Raw genomic sequence first — 19,370 nt, 5'->3', positions numbered from 1 at the left:
TAAGGGAATATCTACATAGGCGTACTTAGGCCCATTGTCAGCAACCATCACTCATGTGTTCCAATGCCACGTTGTGTTAGTTAATCCAAGTTTATCATTTTAAAAGGCTAATTGATCATTAGAAACCCCTTTTTCAAGTATGCTGAAAACTGTTGTTCTGATTTAAGAAGCAATAAAACTGGCATTCTTTAGAGTAGTTGTGTATCTGGCGCATCAGCATTTGTGTGTTCGATTACAGGCTTATTGGAATTTGCAGCTGTTGTTGGTAAATAATTAATCTGCTAGCTTCTGACATGATTTACTACAGCTAGAAAGAGAGTTGTTGATGGTTTACTAAAACAGCTCTATCTACAGATTGGTAGACACTACTCCTAATCCGTTTTTCAGATTGACAAGCAGAGAAGTAGGGCAAGATTTCATACCTCTGATTGTTTTTATCTGACTTGTTAGGTTAGTTGTCAAAATGGTGGTTGTTTGAAAAAATTTGGCAGAAAATGTGTTTTAGTAATACAGTTACTAAAACAGCTGTACCTTAAGATCTGTAGTGAATGTTTTGGTTCCGCAAACAGATATGAATAGCAGAGAAGTAGAGGAAGATTTCATACCCTCTAACTTTTTGTCTAAATTGTTGGGGTAGTGGTCAAAACGACAGTTGTTTGCAAAAAAGTTACAGAAAATGTTGTTGTGGTTACTCAAACAGCTGTAACTTTTATCAGAATATAATTTTTGGTCCAAGTATTTTTGGTCTGAAATTCTCCATGTTATTCAGGACATCACAGGTATTATTATTCAACTAGACCCATGTCATCTCCTTCTTGGTATTGTTCCTGTGGATATACTCCAATCCTCTCCATTTAAATTGATAGATTATCTTTCAGTAGCAGAAAGGAAATAAATGTGTAACAAAATGCCGGAAAAATAATCATGCACCCTCAAAAGATATGTTTGTTAGGTCTATACGGGGAACTTGCTAACTTGGAGAGAATTACATCAATCTTGCAACATAGGCAGCAAAGGTATGAAGGTGTCTGGTCAGTACATATCGTACTGGTCTTATTCTGTCATTTTTTTTTCTGTTATTTTTCTGTGGCTTTATACAAATTGTATTCTTATTTGGACTCTTGAAAGATTTTTTGTAAAAACAGCAAAGATATATTGTGTATTTATGGTACAAGTTCATTATGTGCTCTTGAATAAACATTAATGAAACAAATATATACATATTTTTTGGTTCAAACGGCAGATTTGAGTAGCAGAGAAGTAGACGATGATGTAAACGCTCAAACTTTTTTCTAAGTTGTTGCAAAGTGGTCAAAGTAGCTGATTTGTGTCAAAAGTTGTATTATTGCATTTACAGAGAATGTCAGTTGGAAGTGATGATGTCACAATAGAGAGCTTTAGAATTTTGAGGAAATGCCATAACAAGCAGATGGAGGACAAAAAAAAAAAAAATGAATAACGTAAAAAGTATCAAATATATTAAAGGTTGTCTACAAGCAACTCGAGTGAGACCATTCCGCACATTATAATGCTTGAACAGCGTTTCTAGCTTAAACGGTGTAGGCCGAGTAGCGTGCTAAAAAAGAAGAAGAAGAAGTATTGTATGTTGAAGATTGAAGCTGGGGTTTTGCTGCACAAAAGTGTAATTGGTTTCTCATATCGCAAAGGTTGACAGTCCTATCTAAATCCACTTAACTTTGCTGAATTACATCCCATGATATTTTCAAAAAATTCATAGCAGATAAGTCTTTTTTTATTTAACAGTTAAGAACAAATTCTTATTTACAATGACGGCATACCAGGGAACAGTGGGTTAACTGCCTTGTTCAGGGGCAGAACAACAGATATTTATCTTGTCAGCTCGGGGGATTCGATCCAACAACCTTTCGGTTAATGGCCTAATGCTCTAACCACCCCGAAGTAACCAATTTGAATAAGCCTGCTCAGAGTTATGTCAAGAAGTAACGGTAACCACAAGGCCAATGAAATAAGTATTTGTTTTAAAATAAGATTCTGTCAAATACTCTAGGCTTGAACTGAGAGCTTTATTTGTAGTGATCATACTGTCATAATCTTGTTGCTCAGATTTGCTACTATAAATGGACATGCGGGCTCCTGTTGTCTTCTATACGTTTAATATCGTATGTCATCTTCTATTACTATTGTGTGTGTCTGGTTCCCACCTGCCTGCCTGTAAACTTCACTCCTCTAGTTTCCTTGACATTTTAAAACCTATTAAGGCTGTTGCGAATTTTCGCAGCTTTTTGTTAAAAATCGCGCAACATTTCAGCGCCCTGCTACTCATGCCAGGAATATAGTATATGCATATGATTAGTATGTGTGGATAGAAAACACTCAGACGTTTCTAAAACTGGTTAAATCACGGCTGTGACTATAACAGAACGTGGGTTTCATGGAAAAGTGCAGGAAAATCTGATCACTGAAAATGGAAAAATATATCCATCCGCCACTTCAACCCATTGTTAAAGGCGAACCACATTAAATGGGGCTGAGGTTGCAATACCTACAGCTTCCACACGATGTCAACAGTCTTGTCATTTGCCTACGATTTTTTTCTTGGTCAAACGAAGAAGAGACAAGCCATTTGTTCAGGTCTCCGACCGGATATTTTGGTTGAGATTTACCCGGACATTATTTCCAGACGGACAGCTAAAGAATATACATCGCCTCGTGATCAATTTGATTGCTTATTAACATTTACTAATACCTAAAGTTGCATTACAAAAGTATTTCGAAGTGTTTTGTGAAAGTTTATCGTCAACTTTTTTAATTTAAAAAAATGACGTTACATTAGAAAACGCTATTTTTTTCGTTGTTCACACAGTCTTCATAGATCGATATCTAGGCTATATATGGATCGATTTAATCGAAAAAAGACCCAAAATGTTGTTTATGGGACATCTAGGAGTGTCAAGAAAGAAGCTCGTCAAAGGTAATGAATGTTTTATATTTTATTTCTGCGTTTTGGGTAGCGTTTTGGGTAGCCCCGGCTACCGCAAAATCTGTCGTTAGGTGACGTTGCAGTATTTTGGGGGACATGCTATCAGATAATAGCTTCTCATGCTTTCGCCGAAAATCATTTTACAAATCTGACTTGGTGGATGGATTCACAACGAGTGTAGCTTTAATTCACTACCTTGAATGTGTATTTTAATGAAAGTTTAATGACAGTTTGAGTTTTATCAAAAACTATAGCTGGCGCTCTGAAACTCCGCTGAGTGATGTTCCTGCCAGGGAACTGTATTCTGCTACTTCCTTAAGAAGTTTTAAGGGGAAAGTGTTGTGAGTTTGCTTGTTTTCATCTGTTGCTTTGCCAAAACCCAAATTCCTAAGTGTCTTCCTGGCATGGAAGCATTTTCTGTTTCTCCTGCCAAAAAAATAAGAAAATCACTACATCACTCTTTTAGTCTGAGACATGGGGGAATCCCGGCCTGCTGATAGTGACATACTGTAGGTGGAATGGAGCCTTGGTCAGGATCTGACTGTGGGTTGTCACTAGTTACCACAGCCACAAAGTAATAAACCCTGCCTATTTTTACAATTTATCTTCTTAATCTGATTTTAAACCTAACCTTAACCACACTGCTAACCTTATGACTAATCTTAAATAAAGACCCCAAACAGCAAGCAATGCAGGTGTAGAAGCACAGTGGCTAGGAATAACTCCCTAGAAAGGCCAAAACCTAGGAAGAAACCGAGAGAGGAACCAGGCTATGAGAGGTGGCCAGTACTCTTCTGGCTGTGCCAGGTGGAGATTATAACAGAACATGGCCAAGATGTTCAAATGTTCATAAATGACCAGCATGGTCAAATAATAATAATCACAGTAGTTGTCGAGGGTGGAACAGGTCAGTTGGCTATTCATAGCTGATCATTGAGAGTATCTCTACCGGTCCTGCTGTCTCTAGAGAGTTGAAAACAGCAGGTAGCACTTCCGGTGAACAGGTCAGGGTCAGGAGACACTGTGGCCCCATCCGATGATTCCCCCGGACAGGGCCAAACAGGCAGGATATAAGCCCACCCACTTTGCTAAAGCACAGCCCCCACACCACTAGAGTGATATCTTCAAACACCAACTTACCATCCTGAAACAAGGCAGAGTATAGCCCACAAAGATCTCCCCCACGGCACAACCCAAGAAGGGGGGCGCCAACCCAGACAAGAAGACCAAGTCAGTGACTCAACCAACTCAAGTGACACAACCCTCCTAGGGACGGCATGGAAGAGCACCAGTAAGCCAGTGACTCAGCCCCTGTAATCGGGTTAGAGGCAGAGAATCCCAGTGGAGAGAGGGGAACCGGCCAGGCAGAGACAGCAAGGGTGATTCGTTGCTCCAGTGCCTTTCCGTTCACCTTCAAACTCCTGGGCCAGACTACACTCAATCATAGGACCTACTGAAGAGATGAGTCTTCAATAAAGACTTAAAGGTTGAGACCGAGTCTGCGTCTCTCACATGGGTAGGCAGACCATTCCATAAAAATTGAGCTCTATAGGAGAAAGCCCTGCCTCCATCTGTTTGCTTCGAAATTCTAGGGACAACTAGGAGGCCTGCGTCTTGTGACCGTAGCGTACGTGTAGGTATGTACGGCAGGACCAAATCAGAGAGATAGGTAGGAGCAAGCCCATGTAATGCTTTGTAGGTTAGCAGTAAAACCTTGAAATCAGCCCTTGCCTTGACAGGAAGCCAGTGTAGGGAGGCTAGCACTGGAGTAATATGATCACATTTTTTGGTTCTAGTCAGGATTCTAGCAGCCATTTTTAGCACTAACTGAAGTTTATTTAGTGCTTTATCCATGTAGCTGGAAAGTAGAGCATTGCAGTAGTCTAACCTAGAAGTGACAAGCATGGATACATTTTTCTGCATAATTTTTGGACAGAAAGTTTCAGATTTTTGCAATGTTACGTAGATGGAAAAGAGCTGTCCTTGAAACAGTCTTGATAAGTTCTTCAAAAGAGAGATCAGGGTCCAGAGTAACGCTGAGGTCCTTTACAGTTGTATTTGAGACGACTGTACAACCATTAAGATTAATTGTCAGATTCAACAGAAGATCTCTTTGTTTCATGGGACCTAGAACAAGCATCTCTGTTTGTCCAAGTTTAAAAGTAGAAAGTTTGCAGCCATCCACTTCCTTATGTCTGAAACACATGCTTCTGGCGAGGGCAATTTTGGGGCTTCACCATGTTTCGTTGAAATGTACAGCTGTGTGTCATCCGCATAGCAGTGAAAGTTAACATTATGTTTTCGAATGACATCCCCAAGAGGTTAAATATATAGTGAAAACAATAGTGGTCCTAAAACGGAATATTGAAGAACACCGAAATTTACAGTTGATTTGTCAGAGGACAAACCATTCGCAGAGACAAACTGATATCTTTCCGACAGATAAGATCTAAACAAGGCCAGAACCTGTCCGTGTAGACCAATTTGGGTTTCCAATCTCTCCAAAAGAACGTGGTGATCGATGGTGTTAAAAAAAGCACTAAGGTCTAGGAGCACGAGGACAGATGCAGAGCCTCGGTCTGATGCCATTAAAAGGTAATTTACCACCTTCACAAGTGCAGTCTCAGTGCTATGATGGGGTCTAAAACCAGACTGAAGCATTTCGTATACATTGTTTGTCTTCAGGAAGGCAGAGAGTTGCTGCGCAACAGCCTTTTCTAAAAATTTTGAGAGGAATGGAAGATTCGATATAGGCCGATAGTTTTTTATATTTTCTGGGTCAAGGTTTGGTTTTTTCAAGCGAGGCTTTATTACTGCCACTTTTAGTGAGTTTGGTACACATCCGGAAGATAGAGCCGTTCATTATGTTCAACATAGCACAGGAAGCAGCTCTTTCAGTAGTTTAGTTGGAATAGGGTCCAGTATGCAGCTTGAAGGTTTAGAGGCCATGATCATTTTCATCATTGTGTCAAGAGATATAGTACTAAAACACTTCAGTGTCTCTCTTGATCCTAGGTCCTGGCAGAGTTGTGCAGACTCAGGACAACTGAGCTTTGAAGGAATATGCAGATTTAAAGAGGAGTGCGTAATTTGCGTTCTAATAATCATGATCTTTTCCTCAAAGAAGTTCATAAATGTATTACTGCTGAAGTGAAAGCCATCCTCACTTGGGGAATGCTGCTTTTTAGTTAGCTTTGCGACAGTATCAAAAAGGAATTTCGGATTGTTCTTATTTTCCTCAATTAAGTTGGAAAAATAGGATGATCGAGTAGCAGTAAGGGCTCTTCGATACTGTACGGTACTGTCTTTCCAAGCTAGTCAGAAGACTTCCCGTTTGGTGTGGCGCCATTTCCGTTCCAATTTTCTGGAAACTTGCTTCAGAGCTCGGCTCTTTTCTGTATACCAGGGAGCTAGATTCTTATGAGAAATGTTTTTAGTTTTTAGGCGTGCAACTGCATCTAGGGTATTGCGCATGGTTAAATTGAGTTCCTCAGTTAGGTGGTTAAATTATTTTTTTTCCTCTGGCGTCCTTGGGTAGACAGAGGGAGTCTGGAAGGACATCAAGGAATCTTTGTTATTGTCTGTGAATTTATAGCACGACTTTTGATGTTCCTTGGTTGGGGTCTGAGCAGATTATTTGTTGCAATTGCAAACGTAATAAAATGGTGGTCTGATAGTCCAGGATTATGAGGAAAAACATTAAGATCCACAACATTTCTTCCATGGGACAAAACTAGGTCCAGAGTATGACTGTGACAGTGAGTATGTTCAGAGACATGTTGGACAAAACCCACTGAGTCGATGATGGCTCCTTTTGGAGTGGGTCTGTGGACTTTTCCATGTGAATATTAAAGTCACCAAAGATTAGAATATTATCTGCTATGACTACGAGGTCCGATAGAAATTCAGGGAACTCAATGAGGAACGCTGTATATGGCCCAGGAGGCCTGTAAACAGTAGCTATAAAAAAGTGATTGAGTAGGCTGCATAGATTTCATTACTAGAAGCTCAAAAGACGAAAACGTCAGTTTTTTTTTTGTAAATTGAAATTTGCTATCGTAAATGTTAGCAACACCTCCGCCTTTGCGGGATGTACGGGGGATATGGTCACTAGTGTAGCCAGGAGGTGAGGCCTCATTTAACACAGTAAATTCATCAGGCTTAAGACATGTTTCAGTCAGGCCAATCACATCAAGATTATGATCAGTGATTAGTTCATTGACTATAATTGCCTTTGAAGTAAGGGATCTAACATTAAGTAGCCCTATTTTGAGATGTGAGGTATCATGATCTCTTTCAATAATGACAGGAATGGAGGAGGTCTTTATCCCAGTGAGATTGCTAAGGCGAACACCGCCATGTTTAGTTTTTCCCAACCTAGGCCGAGGCACAGACACAGTCTCAATAGCTGAGCTGACTACACTGACTGTGCTAGTGGTAGACTCCACTATGCTGGCAGGCTGGCTAACAGCCTGCTGCCTGGCCTGCACCCTATTTCATTGTGGAGCTAGAGGAGTTAGAGCCCTGTCTATGTTGGTAGATAAGATGAGAGCACCCCTCCAGCTAGGATGGAGTCCGTAACCTTCCGGTTACTGGCCCAACGCTCTAACCACTAGGTTACCTGCCGCCCCTAAATGTTTCTAAAATCCCCTATGGGGAAAATTAAATGTGGAGAAGTTTAATTTATTTGCCAAAGAAAAGTGATAAACAACCATACAGATAAAAAAATATAAAAAAAATTAAACAGTGTGATTGGAAGCCCAATATACAATACATAAATACAAAAGGTTTGTTAAAACAGATAATTAAACCTACTAATTATAAATGTATGATCAATAATCACAATAATTATTTTTTGTTGTTTTGTTTAAATGTGAGTGTGTAAGAGTTAAGCTATTTGGAGGAAACACTTAACACAATATATTTACAATATTTGTTACTAGCGAATACAATAAAGTTGGATTCTTTTTACATTTAAAGATAATTTGTAATAATTTAATCTGGAACCATTCACAAAATGTGGCCATGCCTGATTTGGCTTCATTAATTAGTGAATCAAAATTATTGTTTGATAAAATCAAATTGGTATCCTCAGCAAAGAGAATGGGAAGTACGGTAGAAGACACAGCAGCAAGGTCATTGAAATAGATTAGGAATAACAAAGGTCCAATTATCAAACCCTGTGTCACGCTGGATATCTTGGCCTTGGTCGATGCACATCTGTTTGCATAAACAAATTGTTCTCTATAATAAATTATATGTATAATCATGAAACACGTAATAATGCAATTTATAAAGTCATATTTCATGATCAACCGTTTCAAACGCTTTGGATACATGTAAAAAGATGCCCAGAGCGTATTCATTGTTAAGGGCTGTAAATATTTTATCCAGAAGTTGCAAAAGAGCCATATCTGTGAAGTAGTTTTTACGAAAACCATATTGGTGTTCATATAGAATGCAGTGTTGATTTAAATGTTTCAACATTCTCTTATACACCAATTTTTCTAGGATTTTAGAAAAACACGGTAGTACAGATATTGGCCGATAATTTGTAAAAGATCTTGGATACCCAGTTTTATAGATGGGGATAACTTTGGCAATTTTCAAATATTTAGGAACAATATCATAGATTTGGTGAAGATATAGATTAGAGGCTCAGTAATCAAGGAAGATACTGATTTCACCATAGAGGCACCACTCTCCTCATGACCTGCTGCTGATATCTTTAAGTTACCAATTACCTCCATCACCTCCATTACATCAGGAGGGTCAAACTGAGCAGAGAAGGGAAATGTCCCTTAATATAATCCAAGGGATTTCCATTAGTATTTTATTTTTGTTTTTATTTTTGTATTTTTTTTACCCCTTTTTCTCCCCAATTTTGTGGTATCCAATTGGTAGTTACAGTCTTGTTTCATCGCTGCTACTCCCGTACGGACTCGAGAGTGGCGAAGGTCAAGAGCTGTGCGTCCTCCGAAACACAACCCAACCAAGCTGCACTGCTTCTTGACACAATGTCCACTTAACCCGGAAGCCAGCCACAGCAATGTGTCAGAGGAAACACCGTACACCTGGCGAGCGTGTCAGCGTGCACTGTGCCCGGCCCGCAACAGGAGTCAATAGTGCGCGATGGGACAAGGTCATCCCTGCCGACCAAACCCTCCCCTAACCCGGACAACATTGTGCCAATTGTGCGACAGAGCCTGGACTCTAACCCAGAATCTCTAGTGGCACAGCTAGCATTGCAATGCATACCTTAGACCACTGCGCCACTCAGGAGGCCCCATTTCCATCAGTTTTGCTCATTTTCTTTGACAGAGAAGAACTCACATACACAAAAAAGTTATTAAATTCACATGAAATAACATCAGGATCACTATAGGTCTTATTTCCAAAAATAAATTGAGAATTGAAATGTTTCTTATTCAACTGTTGATTGAGGATTTTCCAAGTAGTTTATATATATATAAATAAATATATTTAATAAAAAAATATATATATATTTTGGGGGATATCCAAAGTAGGTGAGTAAATTTGTTCCTATACTTTGTTTTCAGATGTGTGAGGTCCTCTCTTACAAAGAATTTAAAATGTTTATGAACAAAAATGGACACTCATCCTCCCACTCTTGATGTTCTACACTGGTGAACAGCATTATAAGGAGACATGTCATAAAGCATGGTTGTCTCTTCAGTCAACCATGTTTCTGAAAGGGCAACAATGGAGAGTTTTAGAAAAACTGCAAAAGTTAAAGTGAAAGGTAGGAAATAAGCATTTCTTGGAATTAGATAAAATGCTATAAAGGTTGTTAAATTTCTTAACATTATATTAATCACAAGTGATAGACTTATTTCTGGTAAATTTCAGGAAGTTTGAATCAATCGTTATATCTATTGTTGGCTTCATTAATATCTAATGGGTTAAAGACCATGTTATCAGGGTTGATATCCTGCCCAACTAAGAGAGATACACAGTCGGAATCATCCAGAGAGTGAAAAGGAAACATAGAAGTGCATGCCTCACATGTCCAATACAACCATACATTTGTGTTAGTTTTATCAATAGGGGTGCACTTCTCATGGAATGCACATTGACACAGTCCACATAACACCACTGAAGACTTCGGAGGGTTATGATGTTTTGAGCAATGTGTGTTTTTGGTCATGAGGTTAGGTGAAACACATGAACAAATTATAGTAAATATACAGTGCATTCGGAAAGTATTCAGACCCTTGACTTTTTCAACATTTTGTTACGTTACAGCCTTATTCTAAAATGTATTGGTCCCCCCCAATCTACACACAATACCCCATAATGATTAAGCAAATTATTAATTAAATGTTTAATTTGAGCAAATGTCTAAAATAAATAAATATCACATTTACATAAGTATTCAGACCCTTTACTCAGTACTTTGTTGAAGCAACTTTAGCAGTGATTACAGCCTCAAGTCTTCTTGGGTATGACGCTACAAGCTTGGCACACCTATATTTGGGGAGTTTCTCTCATTCTTCTCTGCAGATCCTCTCAAGCTCTGTCAGGTTGGATGGGGAGCGTCACTGCACAGCTATTTTCAGGTCTCTCCAGAGATGTTCGATCAGGTTCAAATCCGGGCTCTGGCTGGGCCACTCAAGGATATTCAGAGACTTGTCCCCAAGCCACCCCTGCGTTGTCTTGGCTGTGTGCTTAGGGTCATTGTCCTGTTGGAAGGTGAACCTTCGTCTGAGGTTGACTTGTCTCCCAGTCCCTGCCGCTGAAAAACATCCCCACAGCATGATGCTGCCACCAGCATGCTTCACTGTAGGGATCGTGCCAGGTTTCCTCCAGATGTGGTGCTTGGCATTCAGGCCAAGGAGTTCAATCTTTAGTCTGCGAGTCTTTAGGTGCCTTTTGGCAAACTCCAAGCGGGCTGTCATGTGCCTTTTACTGAGGAGTGGCTTCCGTCTGGCCACTCTACCATAAAGGCCTGATTGGTGGAGTGTTGCAGGGATGGTTGTCCTTCTGGAAGGTTCTCCCATCTTCACAGAGGAACTCTTGAGCTCTCCGAGAGTGACCATCGGGTTCTTTGTCAATCTCCTGACCAAGGCCCTTCTCCCACGATTGCTCAATTTGCCCGGGTGGAAAAAATGTTAAATAAAAACTGGTTTGAGGTTTCATTCCATCAGGACTATGTTAAAGCAAATAGTTAGTATGCTACTCCCTATGTCCGATTTTTCAAAATGACTGAATTTGGGTGCTTGATTGAAAACGCCCCAGATTCCTTTAAATGTATAGTAAGGAGATCATTGGATTACGATTTTTCTGAATTTTGACCAAAATAATTTATGGCTGCCTTTGCAGATCAGATTTAAGATTTGGGCGACTTTTCGCATGGTTTGTGGAAGAGGTTGGTGGAAAGTACGTGTGACACGCTCTGAAGGATTTTGTTGTTAACGGGCTCAATAAAGGCAGTGTTATTCTCTCCAAGGCGGCAGGTAGTCTAGCGGTTAAGAGTGTTGAGCCAGTAACCGAAAGGTTGCTGTTTCGAATCCCTGAGCTGACTAAGTGAAAATCTGTTGATGTGCTCTTGAGCAAGGCACTTAATCCTAATTGCTCCTGTAAATTGATCTGGATAAGAGCATCTGCTAAATGACTGAAATGTAAATTTAGGTAAGAAGTTGAGGAATGTGACAGAATACCATGTAGTCAAGGCCAACGCCATTGGCCAGCTTTCTATAAGAGGGCTATTAACGGTGGTTATCTAAACTGAACAAAAATATAAATGCAACATGTAAAGTGTTGGTCCCATGTTTCATGAGCTGAAATAAAAAAAATCCCAGAAATGTTCCATATGCACAAAAAGCTTATTTCTCTCAAATTTTGTGCACAAATTTGTTTACATCCCTGTTAGTGAGCATTTCTTATTTGCCTAGTTGGGCAGGATATTTTTTGCCAAGCTAATCCATCCACCTGGCAGGTGTGGCATATCAAGAAGCTGATTAAACAGTATGATCATTATGCAGGTGCACCTTGTGCTGGGGACAATAAAAGGCCATTTAAAAAAAAAATGCAGTTTTGTCACACAACACATTGCCACAGATGTCTCAAGTTTTGAGGGAGCGTACAATTGCTGACTGCAGGAATGTCCACCAGACCTGTTGCCAGAGAATGTAATGTTAATTTCTCTACCATAAGCTGCCTTAAACGTTGTTTTAGAGAAGTATGTCTAACCGGCCAGACCACGTGTAACCACACCAGCCCAGGATCTCCACATCAGGCTTCTTCACCTGCGGGGTGGTGCTGAGTATTTCTGTCTGTAATAAAGCCTTTTCTTTTGGAAAACTCATTCTGATTGGCTGGGCCTGGCTCCCCAGTGGGTGGCTCCCCCACCCATGGCTGCACCCCTGCCCAGTCATATGAAATCCATAGATTAGGGCCTAATGATTTTATTTTAATTGACTGATTTCTTATATGAACTGTAACTCAGTAAAAAAATTGAAATTGTTATATTTTGCGTTTATATTTTTGTTCAGTACAGTCTGAAAAAGGCCTCCCAAATGTCCAACTGTATTCTGAGCAAAAATGGAAATGATGTCAAGAAGTGGTCCGTAGTAGATACAGTGGGGAGAACAAGTATTTGATACACTGACGATTTTGCAGGTTTTGTAGAGGTCTATAATTTTTTATCATAGGGACACTTCAACTGTGAGAGACGGAATCTAAAAAAATAAATAATAATAACATTGTATGATTTTTAAGTAATTCGTTTGTATTTTATTGCATGACATAAGTATTTGATCACCTACCAACCAGTAACAATTCAGGCTCTCACAGACCTGTTATTTTTAATTTTTAGAAGCTCTCCTGTTCTCCACTCATTACCTGTATTAACTGCACCTGTTTGAACTCGTTACCTGTATAAAAGACACCTGTCCACACACTCAATCAAACAGACTCCAGCCTCTCCACAATGGCCAAGACCAGAGAGCTGTGTAAGGACATCAGGGATAAAATTGTAGACCTGCACAAGGCTGGGATGGGCTACAGGACAATAGGCAAGCAGCTTGGTGAGAAGGCATCAACTGTTGGCGCAATTATTTGAAAATGGAAGAAGTTCAAGATGACGGTCAATCACCCTCGGTCTGGGGCTCCATGCAAGATCTCACCTCGTGGGGCATCAATGATCATGAGGAAGGTGAGGGATCAGCCCAGAACTACACGGCAGGACCTGGTCAATGACCTGAAGAGAGCTGGGACCACAGTCTCAAAGAAAACCATTAGTAACACACTACGCCGTCATGGATTAAAATCCTGCAGCGCACACACGGTCCCCCTGCTCAAGCCAGGGCATGTCCAGGCCCGTCTGAAGTTTGCCAATGACCATCTGGATGATCCAGAGGAGGAATGGGAGAAAGTCATGTGGTCTGATGAGACAAAAATAGGAGGAAGAAGAAGGATGAGTACAACCCCAAGAACAGCATCCCAACCGTGAAGCATGGAGGTGGAAACATCATTCTTTGGGGATGCTTTTCTGCAAAGGGGACAGGACGACTGCACCGTATTGAGGGGAGGATGGATGGGGCCATGTATCGCGAGATCTTGGCCAACAACCTCCTTCCCTCAGTAAGAGCATTGAAGAGGGGTCGTGGCTGGATATTCCAGCATGACAACGACCCGAAACACACAGCCAGGGCAACTAAGGAGTGGCTCTCCGTAAGAAGCATCTCAAGGTCCTGGAGTGGCCTAGCCAGTCTCCAGACCTGAACCCAATAGTTAGTCTTTGGAGGGAGCTGAAAGTCCGTATTGCCCAGCGACAGCCACGAAACCTGATGGATCTGGAGAAGGTCTGTATGGAGGAGTGGGCCAAAATCCCTGCTGCATTGTTTGCAAACCTGGTCAGGAACAACAGGGTGCGTATGATCTCTGTAATTGCAAACAAAGGTTTCTGTACCAAATATTAAGTTATACTTTTCTGATGTATCAAATACTTATGTCATGCAATAAAATTAAAATTAATTACTTAAAAATCATACAATGTTTGTTTTAGAATTTTTGTTTTAGATTCCGTCTCTCACAGTTGAAGTGTACCTATGATACAAATTACAGACCTCTACATGCTTTGTAAGTAGGAAAACCTGCAAAAATTGGCAGTGTATCAAATACTTGTTCTCCCCACTGTATGTTGGAGAGATCCCTATACACTTCCGAACTCAACTAGCTCTTTTCTGTCCATTACCGGTATAAATATACACTGCACATTTAAAACGTTACCAATGCACAATTTCAATGCTCTGTACTGGTCTTGTTTATTCTTTAGGAGACTAAAGTTGAGTATTGGAGCACCCATTATGTGAGGTGGCAGAGACCCTTTATCCCTTTGGAATTAGACCCTTAGCGCTTTCCTTATCTCTTTGTCCTGTTTGTTCAGCCCTTGCAATCTTCCACCCTCACCCCTCCCTCAGTCTCTGTGCCAGTAGGTAAGTAAAGGATTAACCCAATAACTCATCATTCGTCCCTTATCCTTCATTTAAACCGTCTGTCCACTAGATTGGCTTCATGACAGCTCCCCCCTCATCCAGTTTCATCTAGCCTACACCAATAACCATAAGGTCAGATCACTTATGGGTGTCCATTGCTTTGGTTTGAAGCCGAAAGACATTTGAGAGGAAAGTAATGTAAACAGGTTGCAATGATAAAGTGGTTGACTTAAGGTTGTGGTTCACATTGTGTGTAGTGTAGTGAAGTTACTCAATTCGCCCTGGCCGTTCACCACCAGTGGGTTGCGTCTACCTGTGATGCAAAGTAGCTTGTTTGCTCTACAATGCTTACCACACTACACATCAGTATTGCATAACACAGAGAAAATATAATTCCTATGTGATCAGGCTTGTTTTTTCTGTCCATGGCTAGAAACCTATTTTTCGGCCCGTTAGTCTTGGCGTTAGAAACTGAATTAGTCACGACATCATCAGCAATTATACCATCACATGAATCATAGACATAAACAACATAGTCCCAAAGTTGTTGATATAATGGTGATTCATATGATGCAACGCTTCAATGTTCCCTATTAACATTCAGAATGATAAATGAATGACCTAACACATACAGTCCCAATCAGAATGATGAATCGATGACCTAACACATACAGTCCCAATCAGAATGATGAATCGATGACCTAACACACACAGTCCCAATCAGAATGATGAATCAATGACCTAACACACAGTCTTCATTCCTTGCTGTATCTTGCCATTTCTGTGGAAAATCACAGGTGTTGACAACAAAAAAAGGCATTTGAAGCAGAGGAACCACAAACACCTCCCCCAACTAAATGTATTTTGTTAAGGAACAGGAAACCAGTTTGCTGTTCTGCCATGGTCTGTCTGTCATGGAATATTTCCAAATATAGGGAAGCACATTGTGTGCACCATTGTTGAAAACCACTGTCGTGAAGCTTAATCACTTGCTTATGAAATGTTATTGTGAAACATTGGGTGCAGCAACTTGGCATAAGATAAATAATTATGGTGCAATGCATCCGACTGTTGGATGATTCATCATGTCTGTTTAACTTGATATTATTTTAAATGTAATATCAACATAGCATTTTTGGTCCATAGCCTGTAATCTTACATAATATTGAGAGAGTCGATATTGAATGACTCACCTCTACTAATAAAACTGCTCATCTTGTGGTTATTTCTTGCACGTCTTCTGAAACACAAGCCCATGGAAGTGACAAGTTTTGCCAGTGCCGTTTTGAGTGAGTAGAGAAGCATCATGAACACTATCATGGCTGGAGTCATAGGCCTAGGGTCAAAAGTAGTGCATTATAGTTATAGGCTAGCCAGGGTGTCATTTCAGAGGCAACCTAGTCTGTTCAACACCTGCTTGGAGAATGTGTCTTCATATCCCTGTCAGTGTGTGCTATTGATTCGAGAACACTGTGTTAAGCTTATCTTTTTTCTGACCTAGATGTGACCCAGGTCTTATTCAATCGAAATGTAGACCTTTCCCCTTATAGCATGTGCTAGGTCTTTCTAGCTTACAGTCATGCCAAGTTTGACATGCCTTCTTATGAATTGCTGTGGTGTGAGTCACTTGAGAATAGTACAAAAAGATCATGGTCATCCTAGAACATGCTCTGCATAGAAGTCATGTAAACCAGGCCTGTTCAGTCATGAGTGCCATAGATTTCCCCCTTATATTTGCATTTATGACTGAAAAAAAGATGCCTGACTTATGGGTCGTTCCACGAATAGGGTACGTTTTACGTTCTTTAGACAGCAGCGTAGCCTAGTGGTTAGAGCATTGGACTAGTAACCGAAAGGTTGCAAGATCGAATCCCCAAGCTGACAATGTACAAATCTGTTGTTCTGCCCCTGAACAAGGCAGTTAACCCACTGTTAATAGGCTGTCATTGAAAATAAGAATTTGTTCTTAATTAACTGACTTCCCTAGTTGAATAAAGGTTAAAAAAAAGTTTGTTAAAAAAAAGGATCAAATACATCTATCCTCTAACTCAGCCATACTCATTTGGATCTGTAACCAAGACAGACCCCTCCCCCAATTTTTTTTTTTTACAGAAACAGAAAACGTTCAGGTTTGAACAAACATAAGACATGGGAATGGCATAATGTATAGAATTGCAGGAAATAAGATTTGGGTAAAAAAAAAAAAATTAAGGGGTATGAGTGCACTTGAATATATTTTTTTATGTGATTTAATGATTTATTACCATTTGTCCCTCAGGTTTAAGGTCAATCCTGTAACATTTTAATATGGTAAAACGAACTATCTAAATCAGAACAAACATTGAACATCTAATTGTCAAATCAGTGTGAAAGCAGTTCGCTGGTTCTACTCTTTTTGGTTATTTTCTGGTATTTTGTTGGGAAAACTGAGTGTGTTGAGCATAACACGTAGTGGGCACACACTTAGTGTGTTGTGAAATCTGTACTGAATGTATTGTAATGTTTTTTTAAATTGTATAACTGCCTTAATTTTACTGGACCTCAGGAAGAGTAGCTCATGCCTTGGCAGCAGCTAATGGGGATCCATAATAAATACAAATAACTCGTCAACTCTGCTACCCATAGATAGATTGGCTAGAAGTCTTTTTAAAAAAAATGTTTTTAAGGGAAATATGGGCATCCCAGGTGGCGCAGTGGTCTAGGGCACTGCATCGCAGCGCTAGCTGTACCACCAGAGACTCTGGATTCGCGCCCAGGCTCTGTCGCAGCCGGCCACGACTGGGAGGTCCATGGGGTGACGCACAATTGGCCTAGCGTTGTCCAGGTTACGGAGGGTTTGGCCGGTAGGGATATCCTTGTCTCATCGCGCACCAGCGACTCCTGTGGCGGGCTGGGCGCAGTGCGCGCTAACCAAGGTCACCAGGTGCACGGTGTTTCCTCCAACAGATTGGTGCGGCTGTCTTCCGGGTTGGATGCGCGCTGTGTTAAGAAGCAGTGCGGCTTGGTTGGGTTGTGTTTCAGAGGATGCATGACTTTCGACCTTCGTCTCTCCCGAGCCCGTATGGGAGTTGTAGCGATGAGACAAGATAGTAACTACTAATAATTGGACACTAATTGGGGAGAAAAAGGGGGTAAAATTCAACAAAAAAGAGAGGGAAATATAGAAAATAGTTTATCTATGTAACACACTTGTTACTATTTTTACTTTCTCTTTGAATACTTTTTGAATTTGACACATCAACTGAAACCAGCATGTAGACTGTCTGCAATCAACCAACCATATTGGCTAACTGACACGAGAAACAATGTTGAAGCAGTGGCTAAAGCTTTTTCTTACGTTCGTCTCTTTCCCACAGGCCCTGGTAAAGCCATTATAGTGTGGTCCACATAGAGATTTCCACCACTTCAGCCGGTAGTGCCTAAGTACGGCGCTCACAGGGACTCTCCACGGGCCTTCCCTTCCCTGCACAGAGAAACAGTACGAGAGACTTCTGGCTCGGGAGCTGTGGACAGTGTCCGAGTGAATGTTTCATTGCTCTAAGAACCCCTCCCGCTCTTCGAGGACCTAACTTACCTACCCATCAAGAGAGCGCTCCTGCCGCTGAGTTAGCTGGTCAGGCATTTCATCCAGCCCCTCAGCATCAGGACTTAGTGAGGCGGCAGCCCCCACCAGCCCCTGTGTCTGGAGCTATTCAGGGGGAGGAGGGGAAGGAGACCCCCGGCCGGTGCATCACTTTCCCTTGAGATGAAGCTTCAAGCCGTGATGGAGAACCTGCACAGGCAGCAGAGGGCCAAGTTGCTGATGGAACTGGAGCAACAGCAGCTGCAGCAGGACAGCTCTCCGCAGGGTCACGGCCGGACCACCGCTGGCGTTGGGGACCAGCTGATGGGAAGCCCCACCCCGGAGTCAGAGCACGCCCAGATGGCGGCCTTGGCAGCCATGAGGGCGGTGGCGGCCGGGCTGCAGAGGGCCTCAGACAGCCCCATGTCAGAGCGCAGCAGCGGGGGAGAGGACGAGGAAGAAGAGGATGATGACGAGGAGGAGGAAGGGGAGCAGTACAAAGATATGATGGGCTCTGAGGAAGAGGAGATGATGTGAGTAGGACTGCCACATGCTTATACATGCTTATGCCTGGCCAGTATCCGATAGGTCGCTAGTTTGAATCCCCAAGCCTTGATCAAGGCACTTAACCCTAATAAATCACTTTGGATAAGAGTGTCTGCTAAATGACTAACCTTGAAAGTCTGACTGGGTGCTTTGCTCTGGTCTAGGGTTTTGTTTGACCTTTGTAAGTTTATTCAAATGTTCCCAATCTTTACCTTTTAGCCTAGCCTATATACTGTCACGCAACACCTTTTTAAAGTTTCAATAGTGTGTTAGCTAGCTTTCCATCAAAATAATCATTGTCCTCGTTATTTCACGAGTGCTTACATAAGTTTTATTTCAATGTTTTACCTTTTATTTATACAGGTCAGTCTATTAAGAACAATTTCGTATTTACAATGACGACCATGTCCAACACATCAATAAACAACAATTACACAACACATATCTATATACTCCTCATTTACACAATACATATCTATATACTCATCAATTACACAACACATATCTATATACTCATCAATTACACAATACATATCTATATACTCATCAATTACACACTACATATCTATATACTCATCAATTACACAACACATATCTATATACTCATCAATTACACACTACATATCTATATACTCATCAATTACACAATACATATCTATATACTCATCAATTACACACTACATATCTATATACTCATCAATTACACACTACATATCTATATACTCATCAATTACACAACACATATCTATATACTCATCAATTACACAACACATATCTATATACTCATCAATTACACAATACATATCTATATACTCATCAATTACACAATACATATCTATAT

The 19,370-nt window shown here is 40.8% G+C and overlaps 1 protein-coding gene across 2 annotated transcripts in view; it reads left to right on the top strand.

Moving 5' to 3' along the window:
• The window catches only part of LOC118401446 (AT-rich interactive domain-containing protein 3A-like), a 63,994-nt gene that overhangs the window by 20,524 nt on the left and 24,100 nt on the right, over positions 1–19,370 (top strand). For both annotated transcript variants that reach the window (XM_035798952.2, XM_052475161.1), the window contains exon 2: positions 17,778–18,516. In XM_035798952.2, coding sequence (XP_035654845.1) covers positions 18,167–18,516 — 350 coding nt within the window. In that variant the 5' untranslated portion in view covers positions 17,778–18,166. The remainder of the gene's footprint in view (positions 1–17,777; positions 18,517–19,370) is intronic.

Source organism: Oncorhynchus keta, chromosome 22, assembly GCF_023373465.1.
Source record: "Oncorhynchus keta strain PuntledgeMale-10-30-2019 chromosome 22, Oket_V2, whole genome shotgun sequence".
Classification (NCBI taxonomy): Eukaryota; Metazoa; Chordata; class Actinopteri; order Salmoniformes; family Salmonidae; genus Oncorhynchus; species Oncorhynchus keta.
The sequence above is the reverse complement of the archived record's forward strand: the minus strand, read 5'-3'. Positions and strand labels throughout refer to the sequence as shown.